General features: G+C 35.8%; 1 protein-coding gene across 1 annotated transcript in view; it reads left to right on the forward strand.

The window, feature by feature from the left end:
• fbxo41 (F-box protein 41) overlaps nucleotides 1-26,890 on the forward strand; it is a 57,717-nt gene that overhangs the window by 13,212 nt on the left and 17,615 nt on the right. Inside the window, exons 3-7 of the mRNA XM_079897769.1 lie at nucleotides 9,575-9,782; nucleotides 16,003-16,076; nucleotides 21,437-21,792; nucleotides 24,570-24,805; nucleotides 26,057-26,172. Of these exons, the coding sequence (XP_079753895.1) occupies nucleotides 9,575-9,782; nucleotides 16,003-16,076; nucleotides 21,437-21,792; nucleotides 24,570-24,805; nucleotides 26,057-26,172 (990 nt within the window). The remainder of the gene's footprint in view (nucleotides 1-9,574; nucleotides 9,783-16,002; nucleotides 16,077-21,436; nucleotides 21,793-24,569; nucleotides 24,806-26,056; nucleotides 26,173-26,890) is intronic.

Below are 26,890 nucleotides of genomic sequence, written 5' to 3' on the forward strand. Positions count from 1 at the left end.
ATAAACTGTGAGAAAACGAACTGATTTAGTAACCAATATTTGTTTTAGTGAGCAAAAATATCATGCTGTAAAATTACAATGAAAATTGTATGCATACGGTCATACGGTCGTATGCAAATGCATATGGTCAGTATGACTGTTATGGCCATTCAAGGTAGAAATACTCAAAACTCTTTTGTGTCTTGTAATTTTAAGAAAATAACAATAATAGAATAAAATATAGACACATTTAGGAAAACTCAGGGTCCTATAGTTACATTTGTTTTATTTCAACAAAGTTATTACATTGCAAAATTTTAAAACAGTCGAAATGACTGCCTTGGTAGTTCTAGTGTTAATGTGTTTTATTGGCATAACAAATACTTGTTCATTTGTATAGCTTAACTGGATACAAACATAACAATGCAGAACACTACATTACCATTTAAAAGTTTGTATTGTACCGTTTAAAAGTCTTTAAAAGAAGTCTTATCCTCAGCAAGGCAGCATATATTTGATCAATGTTTGCTCCTTCATTCAGTTCAGCAGTATTTGCATTTCTTTCCTCTCTATCTTGTGTTTCCCGAGGGTTAGCATTATTTTGCAGGTGTTCCAGGCATCACTTGTCAAATGTTGTGAATTGCAATCAGTATTGAATTTGAATTAGCCCAGACTCCAAATGAAATATCAGCATATGGCCTATTTAATGCTGTTTTCTGAAGGCTTGCACTCCTGTGGTCTGCAGATGTTTTTATTGCCTCTGTCTAAGATCTGATACGAACTGGAACACCACCCTATGGGCCATTGCCTCTAATTGCCAGTGTCTTTCACCAGTCCCCTCTGCTGTTATAATGGCACTGTCACCAACTTGCCATCTCTATTCCTCTGTAGCAGCTCCTTCTGAAACTCACAAATACATGTTCATGTTACCATGGTAAAATGTCACTGCCATAATGGAGGTAACACAAAGAGAAACTGATAAATGGAGTCCATCAGATAAATATTTTATTGAAACTCTAGAGAGCGCAGGCTGATAGGTCCTGTACATGCAATCCGCTAGCAATTGCATCATTTCCGCAGGGCACAAGCTCATTGGTCTCTGCTGATCCTACAGCCAATGAGACTGCTTGTTCAACATTTAAATACTCTGTTCCATGGTTCGCTGTAATCTAGTCCTGCAGCGCATTATCAGAGTTGCTCTGAACCCCTCCACCTCCCCCAGCTCCACCTTCCTAGATCTGCTATGTAATTTATGTATGTCTATTAATGCAGCAGCAGCAGCAGCAGCATATCTTACATGCTCACCGCAGGATGTCTGTGTATATATTAGCTGTAGCAAGCCCATACTTGCTCTGCAGCAGCAGTAGTAGCAATAATCAAAAGCAGCAGATCTAGTCCGCCAAGACCAAATACATGAATTAACATTGCCATATTCAATAACATGCCCAGAGCTGTCATGATTGAACTTAGTGTATTTCATTGCATGATATGGGCTCATGCTTGCTAAGCAGTGTGAAGCCATCAAATTCAATATTTTGGGCAGGTTGCATATCACTAAGCCTTTTTAATTCCATTTGATGGTTACATTTCATAACATCTGATTTTCTTTTTGACAAAAAAAATAAACAGAAAATGACATACACTGACAGTTGCTGTTGCTATGATAGTTTTCAGGTATCAGAGTAGCATGACAATATTAACCGTAAATGCTTTTTGATGGTATATTGGTTGTAAAGAACAAAATTACTGTAAAATGTCACTTTCCTTTGTTAAAGCCCCAGGTTAAAGCCATAAGTGGTCACAAAGGGTCTTAACTTTCTACCCCCCGATTCAAATAAAATATCACTTCTCCCAAAATGAGCTTTGTTTCATATACTGAACATAGATGTCCAAAAGAGAGGGCCAATTGAGCTTGTGGAGTGGTCTGAGTTTAGAGACTCATGTGGAGTGGGATATTCTCAGCAGGACTTCATCTGAAATATACACCCGCTGTGATTGATTTGTAGCTGCCTGTGGATTAGAGCTTTCTTGAGAAACCGGTCACGCACTGCTGGCAGGTAGAAAGAAAGAGGCCTTATTTCTCTTTTCTCTCTCTCACCTCTCTGTTTTTTGACCCTCAATACCCTTCTTCCATTCTCTCTTTTTTTCCCTCTCACTGTCACCTCGATCTTGTTAGCGCCGTCTGATCTCTGTTTCTTCTTCTGTGGACCGGCTTCTTCTCTCACTTGCTGATTTTTTCTTTATTTGTTTATCGTGTTTATGTCCTCTAGAGCTTTCAAGCTAAACACAGACCTTCAGACTATTTTGACTTAGTGGGCTATATGATAACTGATTGAATTTTTATCATCAAGGCTTTTAAAAACATTTTTAAACTTTCAAGCCTAGGCTTGCTTTGTTGGCAACAGCTACTTTGTTGTGTGACATTGCAATTTTTGCATGCTTCATATTATAGAGATCATCCTTGAATTCATTGGATGCTCATTTGTGTCACAATGTCCTTTTCAGCTGTTTTAAATGTGAATATTCATAGAGCCAATGTCCATGGCAGCCATTATTATGCAAACGTAGGTTTGTGGATCATGATTAATTCATCTGTCTTGCAATCAGAGCCCATCTGTGATGCCATAGTATAGGGCTGCACAATGAATCGAAATAAAACCATTTCTGCGATTTAGTCAAATATATGCGTTGTTTGTTTCAGAGCGAATCACTGCGGAGAGCACTGCACTTTCAACATGCATTTGGGAAAGCACCATGCAATATTAGTAATTTTACAGTTGAATCGTAAAATAAAATTCATTATATTTTTTTTTCTGAAATATATTTCAAAATTGCTCTTAAATTGTTTTTATTTTGCAGTGAAATATTACAATAATATGTATTATTTTCTAATAATAATAATAATAATAATAATAATAATAATAAATATTTGTATTATCATTTTATCACAACATTTTGGCCAAATTATGCTGCCCTGGATATTAACAAGCACAGCATACCTGCATACCTTTATTTTTTATTCACATTTTAAATCACATTTGCTATTATCTTCAGAATTTTTCCCTACAAATCTTGCAGCCCTATGGTATCCATCTTAAAGAGGGCTGTGTGAATGACGGATCGATATACTGTGTGTTTGTGTGTGTGTGTTTAGTATTCTGTTCATAAGGGGGCTCATATAATCACCTCTGCATACAAATCTCTGCTAATGTTCTCTTTCTGCCGTCTCTGTCTTTCTCTGTGACCTATCCTGTCTTACCGATCTCAAAATTACAGGACAGGCACAATCTGAAGACGTGAGCTTGTTGGCATCATCTAGACATCTCTTTGTGCATTGTGTAGCATGTACAAATAAACCTGCCACTTTTATGAGGGTCGGCCGAGTGACTCTATAGCATGTACATCTCTGCACTGTGATCTAAACCAATTTAGTCAAGCTAATAATCTTATACTTCCTAGCATTCCAAGAGCCTGTTTTTACCCTCCTCTAATTTCATCTCATTAACCACTCTTGTTTCGTCTGTTGCTTGTATCTAATTATCATTCATATTGTCTGGGGACCGTGTGTTGCTTACAGCCTTACATAATCATTACTATTCTGAACACCGTGAGCTGATGATCAGCCCTTCACTGCTATTTTTAAGTGCGCTTGAAGTAATTGTCACTGCATTAGTGTCGAGGAATGTTACATGTCAGATGTATGGCTCCTATTTCCAGTCCACATCATCTGTTTGATTCTGATGCCCTGCCTGCATCCATCAGCCATTGCAAACGTAAATAGAAAATGCGGATGTTTTCGAATTGCTCTTTGTAAGTTGTAGAGAATTTCCTTCAGTTCTGAAAATTCATGTTCATGCAGTCAATTAGTAGTCTTGTTTTAGCTAATTTGTATGCCTTATACATTTAAAATGCTGTTGTCCAACAACTGACTAGTTAAATAGTTAGGATGTCTAGTTCATAGGTGTATATCATATTTTTTTTAAATATAGCTTGCAATATAGAAAAAAAAAATATTGATTTATTTTTTTATTTAGACTTTTATATTCACTGTACTCATCTGTACTCATTTCATTTCATTCTGTATTATGCAACCAATATTCCATAACACCTTGTATTAGTCATCTCACCTTCTGTGAATATAATCTGAATGAAATTTGTATTAGTAAAAATGTTCTTTAAAACTCCCGGAGCACTATTCATCCATTCTTTGCTGTAGCAATAAAAAAGCATTATTGTCTAAAGACCTGTCTGACAGCCAACCAATAGTTGTTCCCATGGAAACTAGTCCAGAAACCAGTATGTATTCATTGAAAGATCAAGGTTTCAAGGTTTTTTTTTTAGAATTCTTTGAATACAAGCTGAACCTAGTATGCCAGCTGCACCGGTGTCTTGCAAGGTTGAGCAGCACCACCATAGAATCTGGTCTCTCAGACCCCATTGTGCAACAGTTTGGTTTTGGAAGTAAAAGTCCCAGGCATTTTCTCCATAGGGGAATTGATATTGAATGATAAGGCAGACTTACTCTGAGTAATAAAAACATCACCTGCTGTCTGATAACCACTGCTACAAATGTATAACTGGACTTTTTGGATTAGCTACATCATGAGAACAGCAAATGCATTTGATCAGGCATTAGAAACGGCTACCCCTTTGGAGTCCAAGCAAAACTGGTTTCTGGGAGGACTGTATCTTGCACAACACCGGCAACATCATATCAGAGCAGTTTTAATCCGTTGCTTTTAGATAAGGGCCGTGTGGCAGTAACCCGGCACAGAGGTTATCACACACTCTGTCAGTTTCACTCAGACTGAGTTCTGTCTTACATTTCAGGTTAAACCATGAGGATGACCTCAAGTTGAGTTATTATTCGATTGTTATTTGTTTTTGGTTATAGAGGTTTGTGCACATTGGAGAAATATTAGTTCATTAGCAGACGCAAACTAGAGCACTTTCTAACAGCCGAACTTAGAATTTTCACAGTGTGAATCTGAAAGCTCAGCGTGCTTTGCTGGTAGCATATTGGAGTTTAGATATCAGCTTATTGGGCTGGTGGTTTAATTTGTATTCATGTTCTCCTGTGAAGTTGGTTCAGTCAGCTCCAAGACTGTAAGCTACACTAGGAGAGTTTTGATTAAGGCAGACTGCGGGAGAAATACTAAAATATGTCATGTTGCTTTGGTTATTTAATTGTTCTTGCTTGATTCTGCCACTTGTGTTCTCTTTAAACCTATACATTTTGCATATCGACCTGGCCAATCAATCATCGGCATTTGGCCTTTTTTAAATTTTTGTCTGACATCTTTTGTCTGTTTAGACACGTTTTAAAGGGTTGGTTCACCCAAAAAGAAAATTCTGTCGTCATTTACTCTCCATCAAATTAGTTATGACAACTCTATATGATTTTCTTTCTTCTGCTGAACACAAAAGAAGATATTTTGAAGTTAACCAAACAGTTGATGGGCCTCATTGACTTCCATAGTATGAAAAAAAAAAAAAACTATGGAAGTCAATGGGGTACATCAACTGTATGGTTACCGACATTTTTTAAAATACCGGTATGTTCTTTTGTGTTCAGCAGAAGAAAGAAAATCATATAGAGTTGTCATAACTAATTTGAGGGAGAGTAAATGATGACAGAATTTTCATTTTTGGGTGAACGTTCCGTTTAAGCCACCTTTCCACCATCTCTGACAAATGACAGATCAGAAGTCATTTATTTCCAATGAAGAGTAGTCATTCGCATATGCTGAATTTTCGGATCTGATTTGAGCTTTGGATATATTTCAACTTTTGCGGCAGGTCCGTCAGTGATTAGTGAAAAACAAAGTGAGAATTACCAATATTTTTCCACTAAAACCTTATTTTTTAACTCTACATAAGTCATTACAAATAATTAATGAATATGAATAATAATTTTAGAAATTATTATTTTATAATAGTTAAATAATTATTTATGTTGATAAAAGGCCCGTTCACACCAAGGACGATAACTACTACGATAAATATATAGTTTAAATGATTTATTCTTTAAAGAATAGCAGAGTCCACACCACAATTATGAGGATAACAACAAACAACAACACAAAGAAGCGATTTTGTTGGAATCACTTTTAGAAATATTTTTTTTTCCAGCTGATAAACGATAAAAACAATGACAGCCAATCAGAATCCATCCTTGAAACAATGACAGCCAATCAGAATCCATCCTTGAGCTTGAGCATTTAAAGCTACAGACAACAAAACTGCCATGGGCTTATCATTAACCAACCCGATCTCCTATAGTTATATCTTTATGGTTATCGTTATTGCTGTGAACAGGCTTTTACCCCAGAAAACCTACTATGTTTTTCTTTCAGACATATTGGTGGTCAGTTGTTTTGTATTAATATTTACATACATTTCATTATTAATTCATTGTATCATGGTGAATAAGCAGAGGGTAACTGCTGCTTCCAATTTAAAATCGAAATGAAAAAAATTAAAGAATTAGAATTTCTCAATGCTAATAAGCAAAACCTTGACCACTTAAGCCCAAAGTATACAAGGAATTAAATTTTTTTAATTCACAAGGAATTTAATTTTTTTCAAAAAAAACGTATGCATTTTAATAAAATAGTAGTCTTTCTCAATGAGAAAGACTACTATTTTATTAAAGTGCATACGTTTTTTTTCTTAATAAATAGTATATTCTCAGATATATACATGGACTAAAATCATAAAACGGAAATGTTGATTCCATGGGGCCTTTAATACAAACACACACTGATCACAGTGTTACTTTCCCTTGAGAGGCCAAACACATTATGGGTAGATAAACAGATTTATCAAGCTGACCGAAGAAATTAGGTGCCAGCCTTTTAATTACTGAAAAGTCACTACTGGAGTTGAATATACAATACAGTGTGGGGCAGAGGCAGACATCATGTATATAGATGTGTGTGTGTGTGGTATAGCATACAGTGAACACACACTGCTCTGCTCAGCCTCCACATTACTGGGCCTGTAATTAGTCTCCTTTACACTGTGTTGATTGACTGTTATTCTCTCTGTTATGTACCTAGTACTCTGTTTGTCTCTGTTCCTACAAACATGATTGACCTATACTACAGTAAGAATACTGCAGGTGAATGAATAGGTAGCAGTCGATTAAGAAGTGATTACACAAGAGACTGAAAAACTGTAGTTTGACTGTTTTGAATTGGAACAGAACAGCCAAAAACATGAAAATGTATTCTCCCCTATAGGATAGGTCATTTTAAACTGATGTGACTTCTGTGTAACACAAAAGGAGATTTAAAAAAATAATATACTGGTTGCTTTTTTATGTTATTTTTCCACGAAGTTACAATAAATGGGGACTGAAGCCTTCTTGCTTCAAAAAGGCACCATAAAAATTATCTGCATGACTTGAAATCTATTCCAAGCAGTGACTTTTTTAATGTTATTAATATACCATTACCCACATACCTACAGAGGACTGCTATTATAGTATTTATTAATATTTCAAATTAGCTTTTAATTTCATGTTTTCTTTTTTCTTTTAGTTTAAGTTTTAGCCATTTCATGTGCTTTTTCTCATTTTAATATAGCTTTAAATTATTTTTATTTCAGTTTTTGTAATTTTAGTACAACTCAAACATATTTATTTCAATTATTTGCAGAGGGTACATTTCTAATTTAGTTGTAGTTTTTTATTTGTATTTATTTATATTTTATTATATTTCAGCTGTATTTTAATTACTGAAAATGAATTTTAGTAGTTAATTAGTTATCTTGTTCAAAGCATTAGATTATCTATTAAAGGTGCAGTAAGCTATTTCTGAGAAACACTGTTGATATTTGAAATCACTTAAAACTAACACGCCCATATACCCAAAAGGATCACACCCCTATCTTGATAGCTCCGCCTCCAAATTCACAAACACAAACCGATACCTCCCCTCTAATGAGTGTATACGCCCCTTACTTCTGATTGGCTACTGGTGTGTTTTGGTGCTTTGGTCAGATCAACTCAGAAATCGCTTACTGCACCTTTTATAAATCCTTACAACCTTGTCAATGTTTAAAACAATAAGAAGGAAAGAAAAGAACATGCTCTTTTATTTTCTTTCACTGTGCCTTTTTGTCCCTGATTTTTTCACTACTGTACTGATCATGACATAAGTCTTGATTTGCTTATGATTAATTGTTGCACTAGAGAAACTAATGTGATGTATACCAGATCCATGAATTATAAAAAGGCTGCACTGCAGACTACAGTCTGTCTGACATGATAATTTAATAGAGCCTGATCTTTATCATTGTTATTTACTTAAAAGATCCTTTGAGATTACACAATTACATAAATGGCAGCGAGATCACTTCTACGCACATTCATTTTCCTGCTTTATAAAATGCAGCTTTTAATTTTTGGGGATAATTAAAGCTTCTTTCTTGAGGGCAGGAACTGTTGCATATTCACTTTGTCCTGTGACGTAAGTTGTTTTCAACCTATGTTGATGAAATACTCAAGATGTCGGTATCTCAAAATATGATTTTCTTGGCATATGAATATGAAAAGTCCAACTGTGTGAGAATCTGCTAAGAGTGTGAGAGAAGCTTAGAATAGCTGAGGTGATGGTGTCGACAGAGGCGCAAGCCAGTGTTTATGTGTACAGAGACATTTCCTACACAGAGATAACAGTTGTCGTGCTTTCATTGGCTGTACGCACACTCCAGGGATTTGCAGAATTCTGGAGGAGATAAACAAGTATGAGAAAAGGGACAAATGAGAGGGAGAAGGTGGTATCAGATTCCCCTTTCCCATTTGCCAAGGTGTGACCGCTCTAAATTTAGATGGTCTGTAGTCCTTTAAAGAGGACCTGTTGTGCATTTTTACATTTGCAACTTTCTATAGTGTGTAATGTTGCTGTTTGGGCATTAAAAAGGGCTGCAAAGTTACAAAGCACAAAGTCACTCCAAAGGGAGTTATTCTCTATATCAGTAAGCACTGATCTTTCTGAACTTCCTAAAAACGCCTCAATTGTAGTCTTGAGTTTTCTTCTGGGAACGTACACGTCACAATATCCCTCATTTAAAGAATTATCGCCCAAGACATATGCAAAAAAAGGGGGTGAGGCCTGTTTGAGTTGGGTTAGTAGTGGTTGAAACCCGCAGTTATGGTAAGGGGCGTCGTATTTCCGGAACACACTCGAATCGATTGACCAATCACAACACACTGGTCCAGCCGACCAATCAGAGCACACTGCGTTTTTCGGAAGGAGGGGCTTGGAACAGACTGGAAAGAGAGGGGCTGCAACAATGTAAAATATGTCAAAAATTTGTTTTTTGAACATTCAAGCTTGAAAACCTATTCTAGTATACTCTAAAAACAAAATTAAGACTCTGTAAAAGAGCATAATATGAATATATAAAGGAAACGCTGTTGGTAGGGGTGCATAAGGTCATATATACACCACACTAAACCGCCATATATTTGAGTTACAGACTCAATACTCCTTAATGCATTGATCAAACTGACAAGCTATCACTAAATTCTCTAATAGTAACTCTGACAAATTTCTTTCTCCTTTCCATTCATTTCCTCCTCACTCAGAGAGGTGTCCCAGATCGATCAGTTCCTTCAGGAAACAGCTGCGCGTGAAGCCAATGCTAAACTGCGTCTTCAGCAGTTCATCGAGGAGCTGTTGGACCGGGCCGACCGTGCTGAGAAACAGCTCCAGATTATCAGCAGCTGTGCCACCACCCCCAACGGCAGCCTGGGACACTGCAGTCTGCAAGGATCCAAACATAATGGACGACAGGTACGGTAATTGAGAGAAAGAGACAAAAGAAAACTTGGCATTGGAACGATCAGATATTCAGAGATTACACCTGTATTTGTAGTCATTTATGCATATTTTGATGTGACTGGGCTTTTTATCAATGGAAAATCCATAACTTTGAATCACTAGCTGTTTCGATATCTACATAGAATAACCATTCAATTTGATCCTAAAAAGCTGTTAAAAACTCAAATCAATATATTGATTGCAAAGTGTGGATTTTGTGGTCATGAATGAACTACATTTGAAAAGGTATAAAATATTTTCTCTGTTCTTAAACATAGTAAGCCGCCTATGGAGGCACCATTTTAAGACATCATAGGTGAAAAAAGTTAAAGACAACTATCTTTATGAGTATATGTGCCCACTGCCCAAGGTGCAATCCAGGAGAGTAATGCAGTCATTTGTTTTTCACATTTACCTTCACATTTGATCGAATTACGTGTGAATTAAAAATGTTTAGTTTAGTTTAGTTTATTTATTTATTTGAGCAGTAACCATTCTGCTCAAAAGGAGTGGGCCGAAGCAAAAGAGCTTATAAGCGTCCACCCCCAAAATTAATACAATAAAAATTCTCATTTCACAATAGTACAAAGGAACATAGTGCAAAAGCAACAAAACAACAACAAGGAAACAACAGCAAAAAAAAAAAAAAAAAAAAAAGGATTATATACCCTTGCAGTATCTGATCATGATAGAAATACCCCTAGTGGCAAATCATTTCTTCTTCTCTATACTTTTCAAAAATCTTTTGTTTGTATTTATTTGACATCGTTTCATCTCCATCTCCAAGTTATTCCACAATTGTACCCCATTAACTGTAGGGCTAAAACTCTTCAAAGTTGTACTATGTTTCTGCGTTCTAAAGTTAAATTCATTACGTAATTCATAACAACCAGTACGTTCTTGGAACCTTCTTTGTATTTGGCTTGCTACCAATTTGTGCCTTGCTTTATATAGCATCTGTACTGATTGGAACTCAACAATGTCATAAAACTTCATAATCTTTGATTTTAAAAATAATGAGTTTGTGTGGTCCAAAAACCCAACTTTATGAATTAATCGGATTACTCTTTTTTGCAGCATTACTATTGGTTTTAATGTGCTTTTATAAGTACTACCCCATACCACAGAACAATAATGTAAATAGGGCAAGATCAGAGAACAGTATAAAGTATGCATAGCTTTGATGTTTAAAATATGCTTTACTTTTGCAATTACTGAAATGCTTCTTGATATTTTAGTGATTATATATTTAATATGAGAGTTCCAAGTAATTCTATCATCTACCGGTATAATAACTCCAAGGAATTTGATTTCATGCACCCGCTCTATAACAACACCCTCTATCGGAATTACTTCCTGAGCATTGGAATTACCGTTGCCAAATATCATCATTTTGCATTTACTCAGATTTAGTGATAATTTATTTTGTTTGAACCACTTATTAACACGTTTGAGTTCCAAGGTAACAATTTGACACAGTTGTTGTAAATCGTCTCCAGATGCGAAAATATTTGTATCGTCTGCAAACAAGATAAATCTAAGTATTTGAGATGTTTTACAAATATCATTTATATACATGTTAAACTATTTTGGGCCCAGAATGGAACCTTGAGGTAAGCCACCTATTATCACACATTGTTTTCTACTTTTTAAATAACTGGTAACCCACTGTAGTGCTACCCCTCTAATCCCATAATGTTCTAGCTTATTAATTAATATATCATAATTTATTGTGTCAATGCTTTACTTAGGTCAATAAATAACCCTATTGCATATTTCTTGTTGTCTACAGCATTAGTTATTTCATCAATTATATCAAAAAGTGCATGCGAAGTTGAACAATTATTCCTAAAACCAAACTGATTATCTGAGAGTAATTTCTTTCTTTCAATAAAGCTATCAAGTCTAGAATTGAAAACCTTCTCTAAGATTTTTGAAAATTGCGGTAAAAGGGAAACAGGCTTGTAGTTAGTAAAGAGATGCTTATCTCCTGCCTAGAACAGAGGAATCACTTTTGCTACTTTCATACTATCAGGAAATTGGCCAGTTTGCAACGATAAGTTACAAATGTATGTTAACAGCTTACAGATACTTTTTCAATAACACTTTTTAAAGTCTTCATATCCATATCATAATAATCTGTCAAAGTTTTACTTTTACACACTCTAACAATGTCCAGTATCTCATTTTCCTCAACAGGATTAAGAAACAATGTCTTTGGATTTGTGACAATTAACTCACAATTATAGATCTCAACTTTTGCAATTTTTGCAGCAAGGTTCGGGCCAACATCTACAAAGAATTTATTAAATGTGTTGACTACATTCCTGTTAATTATAGTTTTATCCTCGTCTCTGAAATATTGTGGGTAATTGATCATTCTAGGTTTATTTCTGATTAAACTATTTAAGATATTCCATAAGCCTTTAATATCATTCTTATTGCTATCTAACAATTTATTATAATAATCCTGTTTACATTTTCTAATGATACCTGTCAATTTATTTTTATATTTCTTGTATTTATCCTCTGCTTCTTTTGTTCATTTATAAAAAATTTTGTAAAGTGAATTTTTTTCTTGCATGCATTCAGCAATCCCTTAGACATCCATGTGTTTTCTTTGCACTTTCTTTTTTTACAGTATTTTTTTATTGGGCAATTTTTATCATATACTTTTTGAAATTCTCGCACAAACTCATCATATGCCTTGTTAGTGTCATTCTCTCTGTATATAATACTCCAATCTTGCATTAATAGTTCCTTTTTAAATGCTTCAATAGTTTTCTCTGTTTTTACCCTTCTAAACCAATACATGGTTTCCTCTTCATTTTTTTGATATTCATTTTTATGTAATACAAAAACTGGAAGGTGATCACTGATATCATTTATCATTAGTCCGCTGACTGTATTACTTTCTATTTCATTGGAAAAAATATCAATTAAAGTATCACTATGGTTTGTAATTCTACTCGGTTTAGTTATAAGAGGAAACAAACCTATACTAAATAGCGTATTAATAAATTCGTCAGTCTTTTTATGTTTATTTGGGTTTAGCAGATCGATGTTAGGATCACCCCCAACAAACATGAGTTTCTGATTTGAGTTTGAAAAGTGCTCCTCCATCCAATTGTTAAACACATCTATATTAGACCCCGGTGTTCTATAAATACAACTTACAATAATATTTTATAACCATAATTTTATAACCATAATTTAAGTCTACAAACATAGCTACCATGCTTGCCCCCACCAAAAATGTGAATTATTTAATTATTGTACAAATACAAAGCTTAAATAAGTATGAAATTGGCTTGAAATTTAGAAGTCATTCGCATATTTTTAAAGTACTTTTATTTATAAAGTACTTTTAAGGCACATTAAGTTGATCGAAAGTAACAGTAAAGACTTCTGCAATTTTCACCAAAAAGTCTGTTCTAATTAAGTTTCTATTCATCAAGAAATACTGGGAAAATATGTATCATGGTTTCCACAAAATTATTAAACAGAACAACTGTTTTCAACATTGATAATAATAAGAAATGTTGCTTGAGCACCAAATTAGCATATTAAAATGATTTCTGAAGGATCATGTGACTGAAGGCTGGAGTAATTCAGCTTCAACCATCGCAGGAATAAATAACATTTTTGCAATATATTAAAATAGAAAAGTGTCATTTAAATTGTAATAATATTTCACAATATTACTTAATTTACTTCATTTTTGATTTTTAAAAAAGTGATAAAAAAGGCTAATTTCAAAAACATTAAGAAGTACCGACACCAAACTTGAATGGTTGTTTATACTGTATGTGTAGAAAGATTTGCAAGAGTCAAAGAGATTATGAGGTTATGTAATCAGCCAAATATATTAGCTATTAGCATTATTAGCTACAAGTGCATACAGTAAAAAAAAAATGTAAGCCCTTTTTTTAAGATTAAGGCTGTATAATATCTGCATTAGTGAAGGAAGACTTTTTCTTGTGGACACAGCGGCATTTACCACCACATCCAGAAAAACACTGTCTGTGTTCCCACTTTAGAGCCTGGGCATGCTGAGACATTTTTTAGAGAATCTTTTAGAGAATTGTGCATGGTCTTCTTTATAACAGGTTGAGGGTAGGCAGTGAAAATTGAATGAAAGTGCTTTGTCATGGTTGCAATTCTGTCTGAAATGTTCTGTGAGATAAATAAATCTTCATGCAATACTCAGGAAATGTTTTTTACTAAATACTCATCAATGCTAACCTTTGGTCTGTGAAGCTCCAGAGAACCTTTTACAGTGTTGAAAAATGTTATCTACAGTGTTGTGCAAAATTCTGTGTGTGTATGTGTGCACGCCACAGTTACTCACACCACCATTTTTAGGCTTGTTATTGACTGTGAATGGCACATTCAGGCAACACCCTAACATGAGCACCCTGCTCTGACATCATTGGGGACCCCTTCGTCACCATGGAAACAGCAATCTACATTTGTCATTCACTCATATTGTATATACAGCACTGTTGACTCAGCTTGAGTTCACACACAGCCTGTGTTCCCAAATGCCAGCCACAGCCTTCCAGTCTCCTACTATCTGGAGAGGAAGTACTCTCAGTGATGTCAGAAGAAGGGAACAGTGTTTCAGGAGCATGCATGCTGTGATTCAGGACATTTGGCCTAAATTAGAGCATAGACATGCACTGTGCAGGGTTATGACAACAGGAAAAAGCCAGAAAGAGAGCAAGCAAGAAAAAGATGCAGATTTCTTGTTCTCATCTCAAGCATTTCCCACAATCCCGGCCAGCCTTTTTTTGCTGTGCATTGCCAGTGAAATCAATAGTGCTGCTTTTCCTTTCTGCCCCATTTCTGCGGGCACTGCGTCCAGTGTGTGTTTGTGAATGTTTGTGTGGCCTGTCAGCACTATGGCACCTAGCTTGGCCCATATTTTCTCTGGTGTATCACCTAACAAGCTAGAGCAGTTATTTTAAGGCACAGTTTTCCTATTTCCTGCATGAGATTGGTGAGTCTAATACCTACGTCTGATGAATGAAAGTTTTTTTTTCTAAAACACCTGAAGTATTATTTTCAGAATTTTACAGGGAAATCAATGTAGGCCAGGCTGTTTTCACTCAGAGCACCATAAAACAAGAAACATAACCATATTTCACTGCTTTCTGAGATCCTACAATTGTGAATAAGCCCTTAAATGCAATTGTTATTGAATTTTGGTAACACTTTACAATAACGTCCATTAGTTAACATTAATTAACTACCTTCGTTAACATGAACTAAGAATGAACAATACTTCAGCATTCATTAATCTGAGTTAATATTCATTTCAACATTTATTAATATGTTAATAAAATCAGAGGTTGTATTTGTTAACATTAGTTAATGCACTGTGAACTAACATGAACAAACAATAAACAGCTGTATTTTTAACTAAAATTAACAAAGAATTAATAAATACTGTAACAGATGTTTTGCTCATTGGTGTTAACTAATGAACCTTTTTGTAAAGCATTACCAAAATGTTTAATTTACATAGAATGGCTGAAATTAAATAAACACGATTTTAGACTATATTTTCTCTAAAAATTAGAAAGCAAGAAATGTGCATTACCCTTTGACAAGGCTTTCAGTAGATTTGTTAAACTGACACAATCGATCAGGTGAGCATGATTGTCAGGAAACGGTTTGGTGTAATTTCACCAATTATTTGGCCTGGTTGAGTCTTTCAGCAAGGCACAAAACCGCAGGTTGCACCAGGGGGATTGCCCATGTAATTAGTTTACGGCAAGCCAATTTGCATAAAGGTAGCTAAATGAGTAATCAGTGATGCTAATAAAACTGCTGCTATTTTGTACTCAGAGAGTTTTGAAACATATTATCAGTGTTGACCCAGACTAAACCTAGTCCTCATAAAGCATGAATATTGAGTGGTTAGTGGTAACCTCAATCCTCAAACCTACAAAATGGTAACGGTCAATAAAGTTCTGACGTAAATATGACATGTTTTTCCCATGTACTGTATCTCTCTGAGGAATCTCTCTTAGTTTTCTACCCTATACCTCTCTATCTGCTTTGATTCTATTTATATTTACCGACTGATGTTGAGCTGCAGTATCTCAGATGTGTTCAGTGAAATTTTGGAGCATCTTTCTCTCTCATACACACACTCTCAATTGATTTCTCACTCTTTCTCTCATAGAGAAATTCCAGTATCTCTGGGCCATCCAGGGGAATGTACCAAGTGTCCGATCGACGTTCCTCCCCCAGCACTGCGTAAGTCTCGGGACAGCAGAATTCTGCCTGCATGACTTCACAAATATATGAATGTTTTCTCATCAGCCAAATTTTCTTACAGTTATTATGCATTTTTATTCTTGTATATTAATGTGTTTATAGTTTAATAATATCACTAACTTTAACTTTAAAATAAAAAATAATAATAATATAATTAAATCATTTTTGTGTATTTATTAATTCATTTGCATATTATGCAATTAATTTAATTTAAAATATTATGCAAACACTAGGCATTAATTTTTTTTTTTGGTCAGGTATCTGTTCTTAGAGAACAATGGAATACTTCACAATAGTGTCAAAGTAGTGGTGTTTTATTCCTGAATTAATTAGTGTTTTTCAACAAATCGGTTGAATGACTGATTCAGTGACTCACTCGTAAAGACAGTCACTTATTCTTTTCTTGTATTGCCATACATTATGTTGTATTCATATCTTGTATTCAAATTTCTATTTTTGGATTCAAATTCGAGATATTTACCTATAGCGGCTAATGAAACAGATTTTGCACACGTTCACAGAAAATAGCTTACTTCTGCGTTGCAAAATAATAAAATGCAAAATAAAGTGTAGTTTTACTTCAAACTTTGAAGTATTAGATCTAAGATTTGGCACCAGCCATTTTGCAGATATATCTTAAATTCGGCAGAGCAGCAAGTTTATGTCTTTTATCTGCTGTAGGCATGGGTATGTTGGAGTCAGCCTGGTTTGGGATGTGTCTAGGGAAAATCACTAGATTGTTGCATTTGCCTCAGGGTTAAACCAGTCTGTAATCTCTCAGCCATGCAGAAGATATGTGAAAAGAGCTTTGTGTGGAAAACTAAAGTGCCTTAAAGGACAAGGCCGAAAACAACCCGTACCAAAGGCTCTAGAAGGATAGCGGTGAAAACATTAGTTTAAACTCTGCTTCCTTGGATAGTCTTGTTTTTTGTGTTGTATTGAAAGCATGTAAGTGTCAGGTCAGGTCCCCGCAATAGTGAAACCTAAAACTTTAAGGGATAGATCACCAAAAAAATGACATGAAACTAACTAAATAAAATAATTATATATATTTTTTATAAATTAAATAATGTTTTAATGGAAATTTATGAATGTATTTTTTTTTTTTTTTGTGAGGGTTCATTTTTAGGCATATGAACTTCTCAAGAAACACGGCGAGAACAACCACTAAAATAGACAATAACGGACAAAGAACAATTGAAACTGAGGACTATATATACACAGAAACACTAGGGACTAAACAAGATAATTAACAAGACACAGGTGAGACACATGAGGGCAAATCAAAAACCATGGCAACAGAAGAACATGAACAAAGAAAACATTGGAAACTGAACTGAGAACATTGCTCAAAGTCCAAACTAGAGGTGCGTTCATTCTAAACTGTAACAAGCCTTCACAGGCTTATAGAACTTGTAGTTACAATGTGTAAACTAAATGTTCGACTTGAAGCGGCGCTGTGCAGACCGTTCATTAGCGCAGCATAGAACACATGCAAAACACGACAATAGTTTCAGTTTTATAAAAACTGTTGTTTAATCAGACTAACATTTTGTGAACCATTGTTTTTAAGATTTAATATTAATCTAGTGAGATTGTCTCTTCGCAACTAGTCACAAAGCATAACTAATATGCATCACAAACATATTATTCTCGTTTTTATTTTTAGGTCATCGTCCATTTATGTGATTCCCTGTAAAATATCATAACTAACCTTTGTGCGGCTGCTCGTTTAGCTAGTTTCTGATCTGTGAGTGAGACAGCAACGTCCATCTGTTGTGTGCGTGCATTTGAATCATTTGGTGCTCTGAGGGAAGGAAGGAGCGTGGGTTTGCCTGGAGTCTGCTGTCCCTAAATTGACATAGACTCCACAGGTCTTCCTACTGAATCAGACGGGAGCGGATTGAAATGATCACTGCTGTTCCTTCATTATGGCATAACCACCATCATCCATCTGAGTCACTTATAAAGAAGTGGCATATAAACTAAAAAGTGTGGGAACTGTAAGAAATTAATACTTTTATTCGGCAAGGATGCGTTAAATTGAAAGTGACAGTAAAGACTTTTATATTATTACAAAATGTATTTATTTCAAATAAATTATGTTCTTTTTGTTCATCAAAGAATCCTGAATCCTGTCATGGTTTCCACAAAAATATTTCAGCAGCTGTTTTCAACATTGATAATAAGAAGAATTTTTTCTTGAGAACCAAATCAGCATATTAGACTGATCTCTAATTCGGATGCTGAAAATTCAGTTATGCATCACAGGAATAAATTACATTTTAAAATATATTCAAATATAAAACATCTGTATTTTTGATCAAATAAATCCAGTCTTTATGAGAATAAGAAACTTCTTTCAAAACCATTAAAAACCCCAAACCTTTGAACAGTTATGTTTATACTCTTCATTAATATTCTGTCATTATAACTAGGGTTCTTATTATTTTTTGATCAAATTCATTTAATAATATGCTAATTCATAAAGAGAACATCTGACATAGAGATAATTCAAATACATTACATTTTTGAGGCAGATCAGTAAAGCACTATAGACATTACAAAATGTGTTTTTAAAAGTTGTATATAAATTGTTTGTTTTATTTTATTAAATTTAAAGGGATAGTTCGCCTCAAAATTAAATATTTGTCATAATTTACCCATCCTCATGTTGTTCCAAACCTGTATGAGTTTCTTTCTTCTGCTGAACACAAAGGAAGATATTTTGAATAATGTCGGTAACCAGACAGTTGATGGCAACCATTGACATCTATAGTATTTTTTTTCCTACTATGGAATTCAATGGGTGCCGTCAACTGTCTGGTTACCGACATTATTCAAAATATCTTCCTTTGTGTTCAGCAGAAGAAAGAAACTCATACAGGTTTGGAACAACATGAGGATGGGTAAATTATGACAACATTTTTATTTTTGGGTCAACTATTCCTTTAAGCCAATCCCTACCCTACGGTCCTCAGCAGTCCATTTTGCAAATAATCCAGTTTGTAAATCTGCTTAAGGTTGACTTCAGAGGCAGATGTCTTTAGCCATCGCATCCCTCTGTTTTTTTTTCAGCATCTCTATTTTTGGCTTCAAATAAAAGTCACAAATATGCATTTGAAGTAAGGGGTGCTGAAACATTCGAAAACAATATAATACAATACAGAGACTGCACTGTCTTAAAGTTCTTCTGAATTTCTTTTTTTTTTTTTATGTCAGAAACTTTACATAATGCATTCTTTTTAGCTTTTGCTTTTGAACAAATGAATGGCTTTTGATATCTCTGCCATAGCCAGCCATGCATTACACATTCCTACTATGTAAGCAGTTTTAATGTGTCCCAGCTTGATTTCTAGTGGGTTGTTTGCTCTTCAGCCCACTGTAAAATAGAAAAGTAAGCCTGTCATTGTAGTCAGTTGCCTACAGCGGAGCCTACAGTCACTACTGACTGCAGTAGCACAGTATCTCTTTAAGTCTCAGTGTTGGCTTTTGAATTGTAACATCTGGAGAGTGACTAAATGTCTGGCTGGAATCCCCAGTGGAAATTCTGTCCCTGCTAAGCCTTGGAGGAGAACATTCCTTATCCTTACCCACAATCCCATGCATATGCCCTAACTGTTCCCTGAGTTTAGTGATTTCTCTTATAATGATTAAGGAGAGGTCTTGTGCAGTGTATGTGTTCAGAAGTGTCATACTCAATTAAACTGATATTAAGTTGCATATGTCTTGAAGGTAAAAAGGAATCAGGGATAATGCATTGACATTGGCATTGACTAAATTTAGTCGGCCAATTGAGTCACAGCTTCTTCAGATAATTTGCTTTCAACTATCAAACTTAAAATGTCAAAGCGGCTCTTTTCTATACAGTATAAAGGTCTGCTAATTAGCTCTTATAAGAGCTATAAGAGCTACTGTGAAGTTAAAATGCTTTTTTTCTTTTGGTCATGTCTGTACCAGGCTAATCAAAAAAAACAAAAGAAAAAAGAAGAGGAAGAAGTGCATGACACCCCTAAAAGTGTTGATTTAGTGTTGTGTACCCAGCGCTTGGTGTTGAAAAGAATCCTCTGAGGAGTGTTTTGATAGAAAACAACTGAGAGTCACTATTGTATTAAGGAAATAACCCATTACTCATTCAGGCTTAAAAATAATAGAGTTTGCAGAGTCTCTTATTTCTAAATTAGTGGGTGTGTGTTTATGTGTATTATAGGAAGTCTGTCTAGACAGATCTGATCATATTTCCTGGTGAACTCTCACTGTTCTTTTTACACACTCTGAACACAAACCCTGTATCCTAAAGCAGTGGTTTTCAACTGGTGGATCTCGATTCTCGACCCATACAATGGGTGCAAAACGTGCAAAAAAAACGATCAGAGTCTCATCTCCCATTCCCTTTAAAAGCCAGTTGCGTTCGTGCCATGGCGGATTCGCTATTTGCATGGTGGAATTTGCAAGTGGAAACACTGAACTCTTCTCCAGAGAGGAAATGGATCTGCTCGTGCGCGAGGTTAAAGCACGCAAGCAGACCATCTACGGCACAAGCCGGATTCATTCCACCATATCTTAATGTACACAATAATAATCTTTTACATCGTAATCCTTTTATTTTTAATATTTGGCATGTTTGTGTGCTGCTGCACATCCCTGTGTGTGTAATAAGAAGAGTTACGCGCGTTGTGCACCCGCCTATTGGTGCATAATACTAAAGCGCCCTTTAAATAACAAAAAAATATTGCGCCATTGACTTTAGACCATGTTTCAGTTGGTCAATGGCGCAGTCTATTTCAGTTGCCTCAAAATGGCAACGCGCCAACAATGCGCCTGAACACACCTCGTTTTCAGACCATGGGCGCGCAAATGCATTTTCTATTTAAACAACGTGGCGCAGGACGTAAAAATGATACCTTTGTCGGGATGAAACTAGCAAAAAACACTTGCGTCGCGCCTGTCACCGGCCGCATTGCGCCTGGTGTATGATAGGGCCCTATGTATTATAACAAATGCCTGCAGACAGCGCCTACGGCCTTGTGAATGTTGTTACACTTTACAGCATGAATCTAATCCTTGTTTAATATTGACCAAACAACACTAAATTCAAAAGTCCATTTAATATTTAATATTTGGTCACGTTTCTGCAATAGAAATGCCACAGCCACAAACATGTGGACATCAAAACATGCAAACACAGAGAGAGGGTTTAAACATTTATTTTGGAATGGTTCTATGTTTGGTCTTCACTAGATTTCCAGTAATTCCTTTCATGAATTCCTGCAAATTAACCACAACATTGTGCCTGACTGTTTTGCTCCATGCTTCCCTTTTGTGGTTTTGTTAAACAGTGCATCAGGACGAGGAAAGTCTGTGTCCCAGGGTTCAGGAGGTTACGACAGTGACAGTGTGGACCTCCATGCTCTGGAGGACTGTCCTGATGCTCAGTACTACCACGTCCAGTGCCGACTTGGGGAGGGAGGTGGAGGAGGAGCATACGAAAGGACGGGTGCTTCCCGGAGCTGGGGTCTCCGCAAACAGGCCATCCAGAACTGGCAGCGTCGGCCATACCGGAACAGCACGGAGGGAGAGGAGGGCGACGTGTCTGACGTAGGATCCCGCACCACAGAGTCTGAGGCCGAAATGTGGGAGCAAGACAGGAGAGCAGAGCACGGGGGTAACCGTGGAGGATACAGACTTGCTACAGGTGCGTCATTGACCTGCGTGGGCAGGACGAGCGTATAGAATCTTGTCCTGGGGCTTATTATGTTGTATTTTTTTAAATGTTGGTGGAAGAGCATGGTTCATTTCTCAGGGAACCCAATTCCAAATGCATAAATGTGAATGTCATTTTCTGCTTGTCAATCATTTAAAACATAATTTAGGGCAGAAACTGGCTAGATCTGTAGCAAATGCTGCCATGGTTGCAAATGTCCTTTACCAGTATGTGTGTTTGTGAGTTAAAAGTTTGTAGAGTGGTTTGTCAGGGCCATGGCCACTGTTCCCACTCTCCAAATAATGGTCAGGTATAGTCAGGTCAGAGGACCAGGACGCCGGCTGAGAGAAATGAGGTCATATGAACAAACTGCCGTCAGGAACACAGGCCAGAGAGCAGTAGAGAGCGTGTGTCATGGATTAATGAGCACAGTTTTCCACCTACTGACTCCAGGTCATTGTGGGAAGAGTGAAATGTTTAACCAGTAGTCTATATATGCTCCCATACATAATCACACCACATTCAGAGTGTGGCTTAAGGCCATGACACATTGATTGAGGCTCATTTGTGCTGTTCAGGGGTGAGTTTCCCAAAAGCATCGTTAGCCAACTACAGTCGCAAGTTCAGTTGTTTTCAGCATAGTTCAAAGAGTCTGTGTTTCCCGAAACCATAGATCCAACGAACATTCGCAAACAGCATCGCAAACAAGCTCTCGAGCTGTGGTTAGAAGCATAGTTTTTGTGTGAGTTTAATAAATCCTTATCTTGAGCAAAATAAACAAGCTGACATTTAGTACAATCTATGTCTTTTATTACTATTTGATACAAATGTAATTTGCGTCTCTTAGTTTATCAAGAGATTTAAAGCACCATTTTGAGTACGTGCTCTAGTTACGTAAGAATGAGCCTATGATTGATTCTGGAAATAAAGCAAAATAACTAAGAAAAATGAGAATTAGTCCTCAGATGCCATGTCTGTAATTTATAGCAAAAAAATCTAACATTAATTCAATCTCAAACGGATTCATTAAAAGAAGTTATTACTCCACCACCTGCGTGATGTGGTTGAATGACTAATTTGTAACAGGAAAACAGTCGTGACTAGCTAGAGGATTTCTTCAAAGATGCATCGTACTATGGTTATTAAGCAGCATGTCGAGTGTGTCACCTCTACTTTGTTCAGCTGTGGCAGAAAATGTAATTATCAATCTGTTGGGGGCACCAGTAGGCCTGCTCACATCATAATGATCATTTTAAGGGAGTTAATTATAGTTATATGCAAGTATATATGCAAGAATTCTTTATTCTGTCATGACTGAAGCCAACATGAAATCCTATATTTGAACCACATCATATGCCATCCATGCCAGACAATGTCAGCGCCAACCTGAAAAAAAGTATTTGGAAGTTCTAACTGAGAGTTCAAGGGATGTATTCTGTGAATTTGTTTAAGTGCAGACTTGTTTTGTGTTTAAATGAGGAAATGAATGTAATTAATACATTTCTTTTTTCATTATGTTATATAATTGGTATTATTTTAATATTTTATAAAATATTTTTACACATTTGGATGTCAGTTCAGTACATATTTTTTTATTTAAAAATAGTTATTATTGTGCCATTTGTTCAATTTTTATTATTTTTATTAATAAGAACAGTTAATAAACATTTAAAAATGTGTTATAATTTCAGAACATTTTTCTCTGGAGCAAACGATGGGATCAAGTTGCCTGCATCAATTGATAAACAATCATCTTTTCCCATTCCAATATTTAAAGTTCACCCAAAAATGAAAATGATGTCATCAATTACTCACCCTCATGTTATTACAAACTTGTATGAGTTTCTTTCTTCTGCTGAACACAAAATACAGTAAGTTATTTTGAAGAATATGGGTAAGCAAACAGTTGATGGTATGGAGAAAAAACACTATGGAAGTTTCCGACATTCTTCAAAATATCTTTTTTGTGTATGTGTGTTCAGCAGAAGAAGAAGATAAAACTCATACAGGTTTGGATCACATACAGGTTTGTGTAAATTTCAGAAATCAAGACATTTTTCTCTGCAGCAAACAATGTGGGATGAACTTGCCTGCATCCACTGATCTCTTTTCCCATCTTACTGCTAGTTGATGTTTGGTTTTGGACCAGCAGTCATGGTTAGTTTATCCCAAGAGAATCCTCCATTGCTTGCATTTGTATTTAACTGTATGCATTCAGTACACATCAAACCCATGCCATGGCCAGGAGAAGGTCAAGCTCCATTCTGTTAGCACCATTAAATTTGAGAGTCTGTTTGAGTCACAACTTTTGGCAGATTTTTGCTTGATAGATTCTGAGTGTCTTAAACATGTAGGCGAATGCTGCCAGCACCCATTTCTTCAGTCTCAATCTCGTTAGATGTTCAACAAATTGTGGATGACTCAGGAGACCTGAGTCTGTCGAACTGGAGCTGTGAGATAGAAATGGCCTGCTGATGGTATGATTTTGGAAGACGTTCAAAACCTGTGGGAGGCACTGAGACAAGTGAACAGAGGCTCATAACTGTCCTTTTTATTTGACTGTGGCGCCACCATATGGACATACATGGAGCCAGTAAAATTCACCCCAAAATAAAAATAAAAAAAAATATTTTTCCTATTCTTATGTGTTATGAAAACCATTTGATTTTCTAATTGCTAAATGTCTGCTCTTTATATGCAGGGAAGCTGAATGGTGACTACAGCTGTCAAGCAAGTCTTCCTTGATCTCTTATTCTTCCTGTCACCAGGTCGTTCTGAAGGGGGATACAAGCATTGCCGCCATGAGAAAAGCCCCTCTAAATTCAACGAGGTGATCAGTCCTGAGGTGCTGAAGATGCGTGCCGCTCTCTTCTGTATCTTTACCTACCTGGATACGAAGACACTCCTGCGGGCGGCCGAGGTGTGCCGGGATTGGAAATTTGTGGCTCGTCACCCAGCGGTTTGGACCAGAGTTCTGCTGGAGAACGCTCGCATCTCCTCAAAGGTTTTTAACACCATTCACTAACATGCTTACAGTAGTGCTCCTGTTACATTTGGGCACTGACCACCCACTTTTTTTAGGAGCCTGGCTTACAGAATATATTTCTTATTTATTTTCTTTGTGGCTATTTCAGAGAATTCTTCAATAAAGATATCTAAGCCTTGAACCAAACCAATCAGCTCTGACAACATTACGAATGACAACATTACAGCATTATAATTGAATTGGATTCAAATTGACAAACTGCTAATGAAAGAATGAACTATTAATTCATTTTCACTGTGAATGTTGAAATGAAATCAGTCTAGATTTCCCTTTTTCAATGTTTTTTTCTTCTTCTGTATATTATGCTCTAACACTATAACATGACATTAAAACATGCATTAAACTTCTAGTGAAAAATTTGTTAAATTACTTATAATAACCTGTAGGTCTGTCTTAAATGTTTAAGACATTATTGTTAAAATAACTTTATCTATTTTGCAGAAATGCTTTTGGATTAAGCCATCAGTAGACTTAACAACTTCAAAGTAAAAGGGTCTTTCCTAAAATACAGCAGTACATTTTGAACTAATTGTTAACTAAATAATAATAATAATATGGTTGTGTTGTATTTTTTTAGTTAGGGTTAGGTTTTTAGTTAGGGTTTGGTTATAAAAGAACTATAGATGGCCATTGCTCAGTAAAGGATTGAGAGTTAGCTGACACAAGGGTTTCCGTATGAAGTTAATTGGGATCATTTATAAATGTTATGTAATGATGTCACTTCCTAGACCAAGAGGATGATGTCATTAAGGAACTGGCTTTTTTGTAAAAAGAATATTAAAAAATATATAATAGTATAGAAAGATATTAGAGGCACAAGGATTTTTTTAAAAATAGATTTAATAGAAAATCTATCCATTTTTTTTTTTTTTTTTTTTACACATTTAGCTAAAAAATTTCATCTTTATATATATATATTTATATATAAAATAAAAGTAATAAATTGTCATGTTAAGTTAGCACATTGCACCAGTAAATGTGGTAAAAGCATCAAACCAATGTAGTAAAATTATTCATAATTCAACAATTCAAATGTGCAATGTTGTGTTAGAAGTAAACAAACTATTATGATTTCCATCTTTAAAAATTGACAGATCTGAATGTGATGTATAACAGCGTGGCATAAATGATGCCCACGTATTTTGTGACTGCTGAAAGTCCTGAAAAAGGCCAAGCTCTCTAACTCTGTCTCTCACTATGTTTGTTTAGTTCTTGTGCACTGTGTCTCAGTGGTGCACACAGACGCATTCCCTCATCCTCCAGAACCTCAAACCCCGGCAGAGGGGGAAAAAGGAAACAAAGGAAGAATATCTGAAGAGCACACGGTAACACGGTCTCCCTCTGCACCTGCTGTTTACTGTACCATACCGACCCTGTGTGGCTACTGCCTTCCCACAGCTCTACACACCTCCTCTTTATTACCTTCTGCCCTCTCATCACTCTTTCTCACCAAACAGATACACACTCACTCGCTCACACAGTCTGACACTTGTGAAGTGCTTGTTCAGAGATCCAGCGTGAGAAGGGAACAGAATGAGCTGCCTGTTAATTGCTCTGCTAAACCACCTCAACCAGAGTGCCAGTCGAAAACCTCATGAAAGAAAATCATCCTAATTTGAATATTTGGTGGATTGAAAAAAATGCTAATTCTGTCATTATTTACTCACCCTCATGTCCTTTCAAACCCGTATTTCATAACCCGTAACCTGATTTTCGTTCATCTTTGTAACACAAATGAAGATATTTGAATGAAATCTGAGAGATTATTGTTCCTCCATCGACAGCTACTTAACTGACACTTTGATACTTTAAAAAGTTAATTAAAAGAACGTAAAACTAATCCATATGAATTGAGTGGTTTAGTTAGAATTTTCTGAAAAAAACACAAACTCTTTATATGATGAACAGATTGAATTTAGGCTTTTATTCACATGAACATTCATCAACTCACACATCAGTCGTGGTAAACGGAAGCTCAATCATGTTCTCTTGACTTGTGACTCATGTTACGCAGCACGTTTGAACTTCTGCAAGAACCAATGA

This window comes from Squalius cephalus (assembly GCF_949319135.1).
Source record: "Squalius cephalus genome assembly, chromosome: 2".
NCBI lineage: Eukaryota > Metazoa > Chordata > Actinopteri > Cypriniformes > Leuciscidae > Squalius > Squalius cephalus.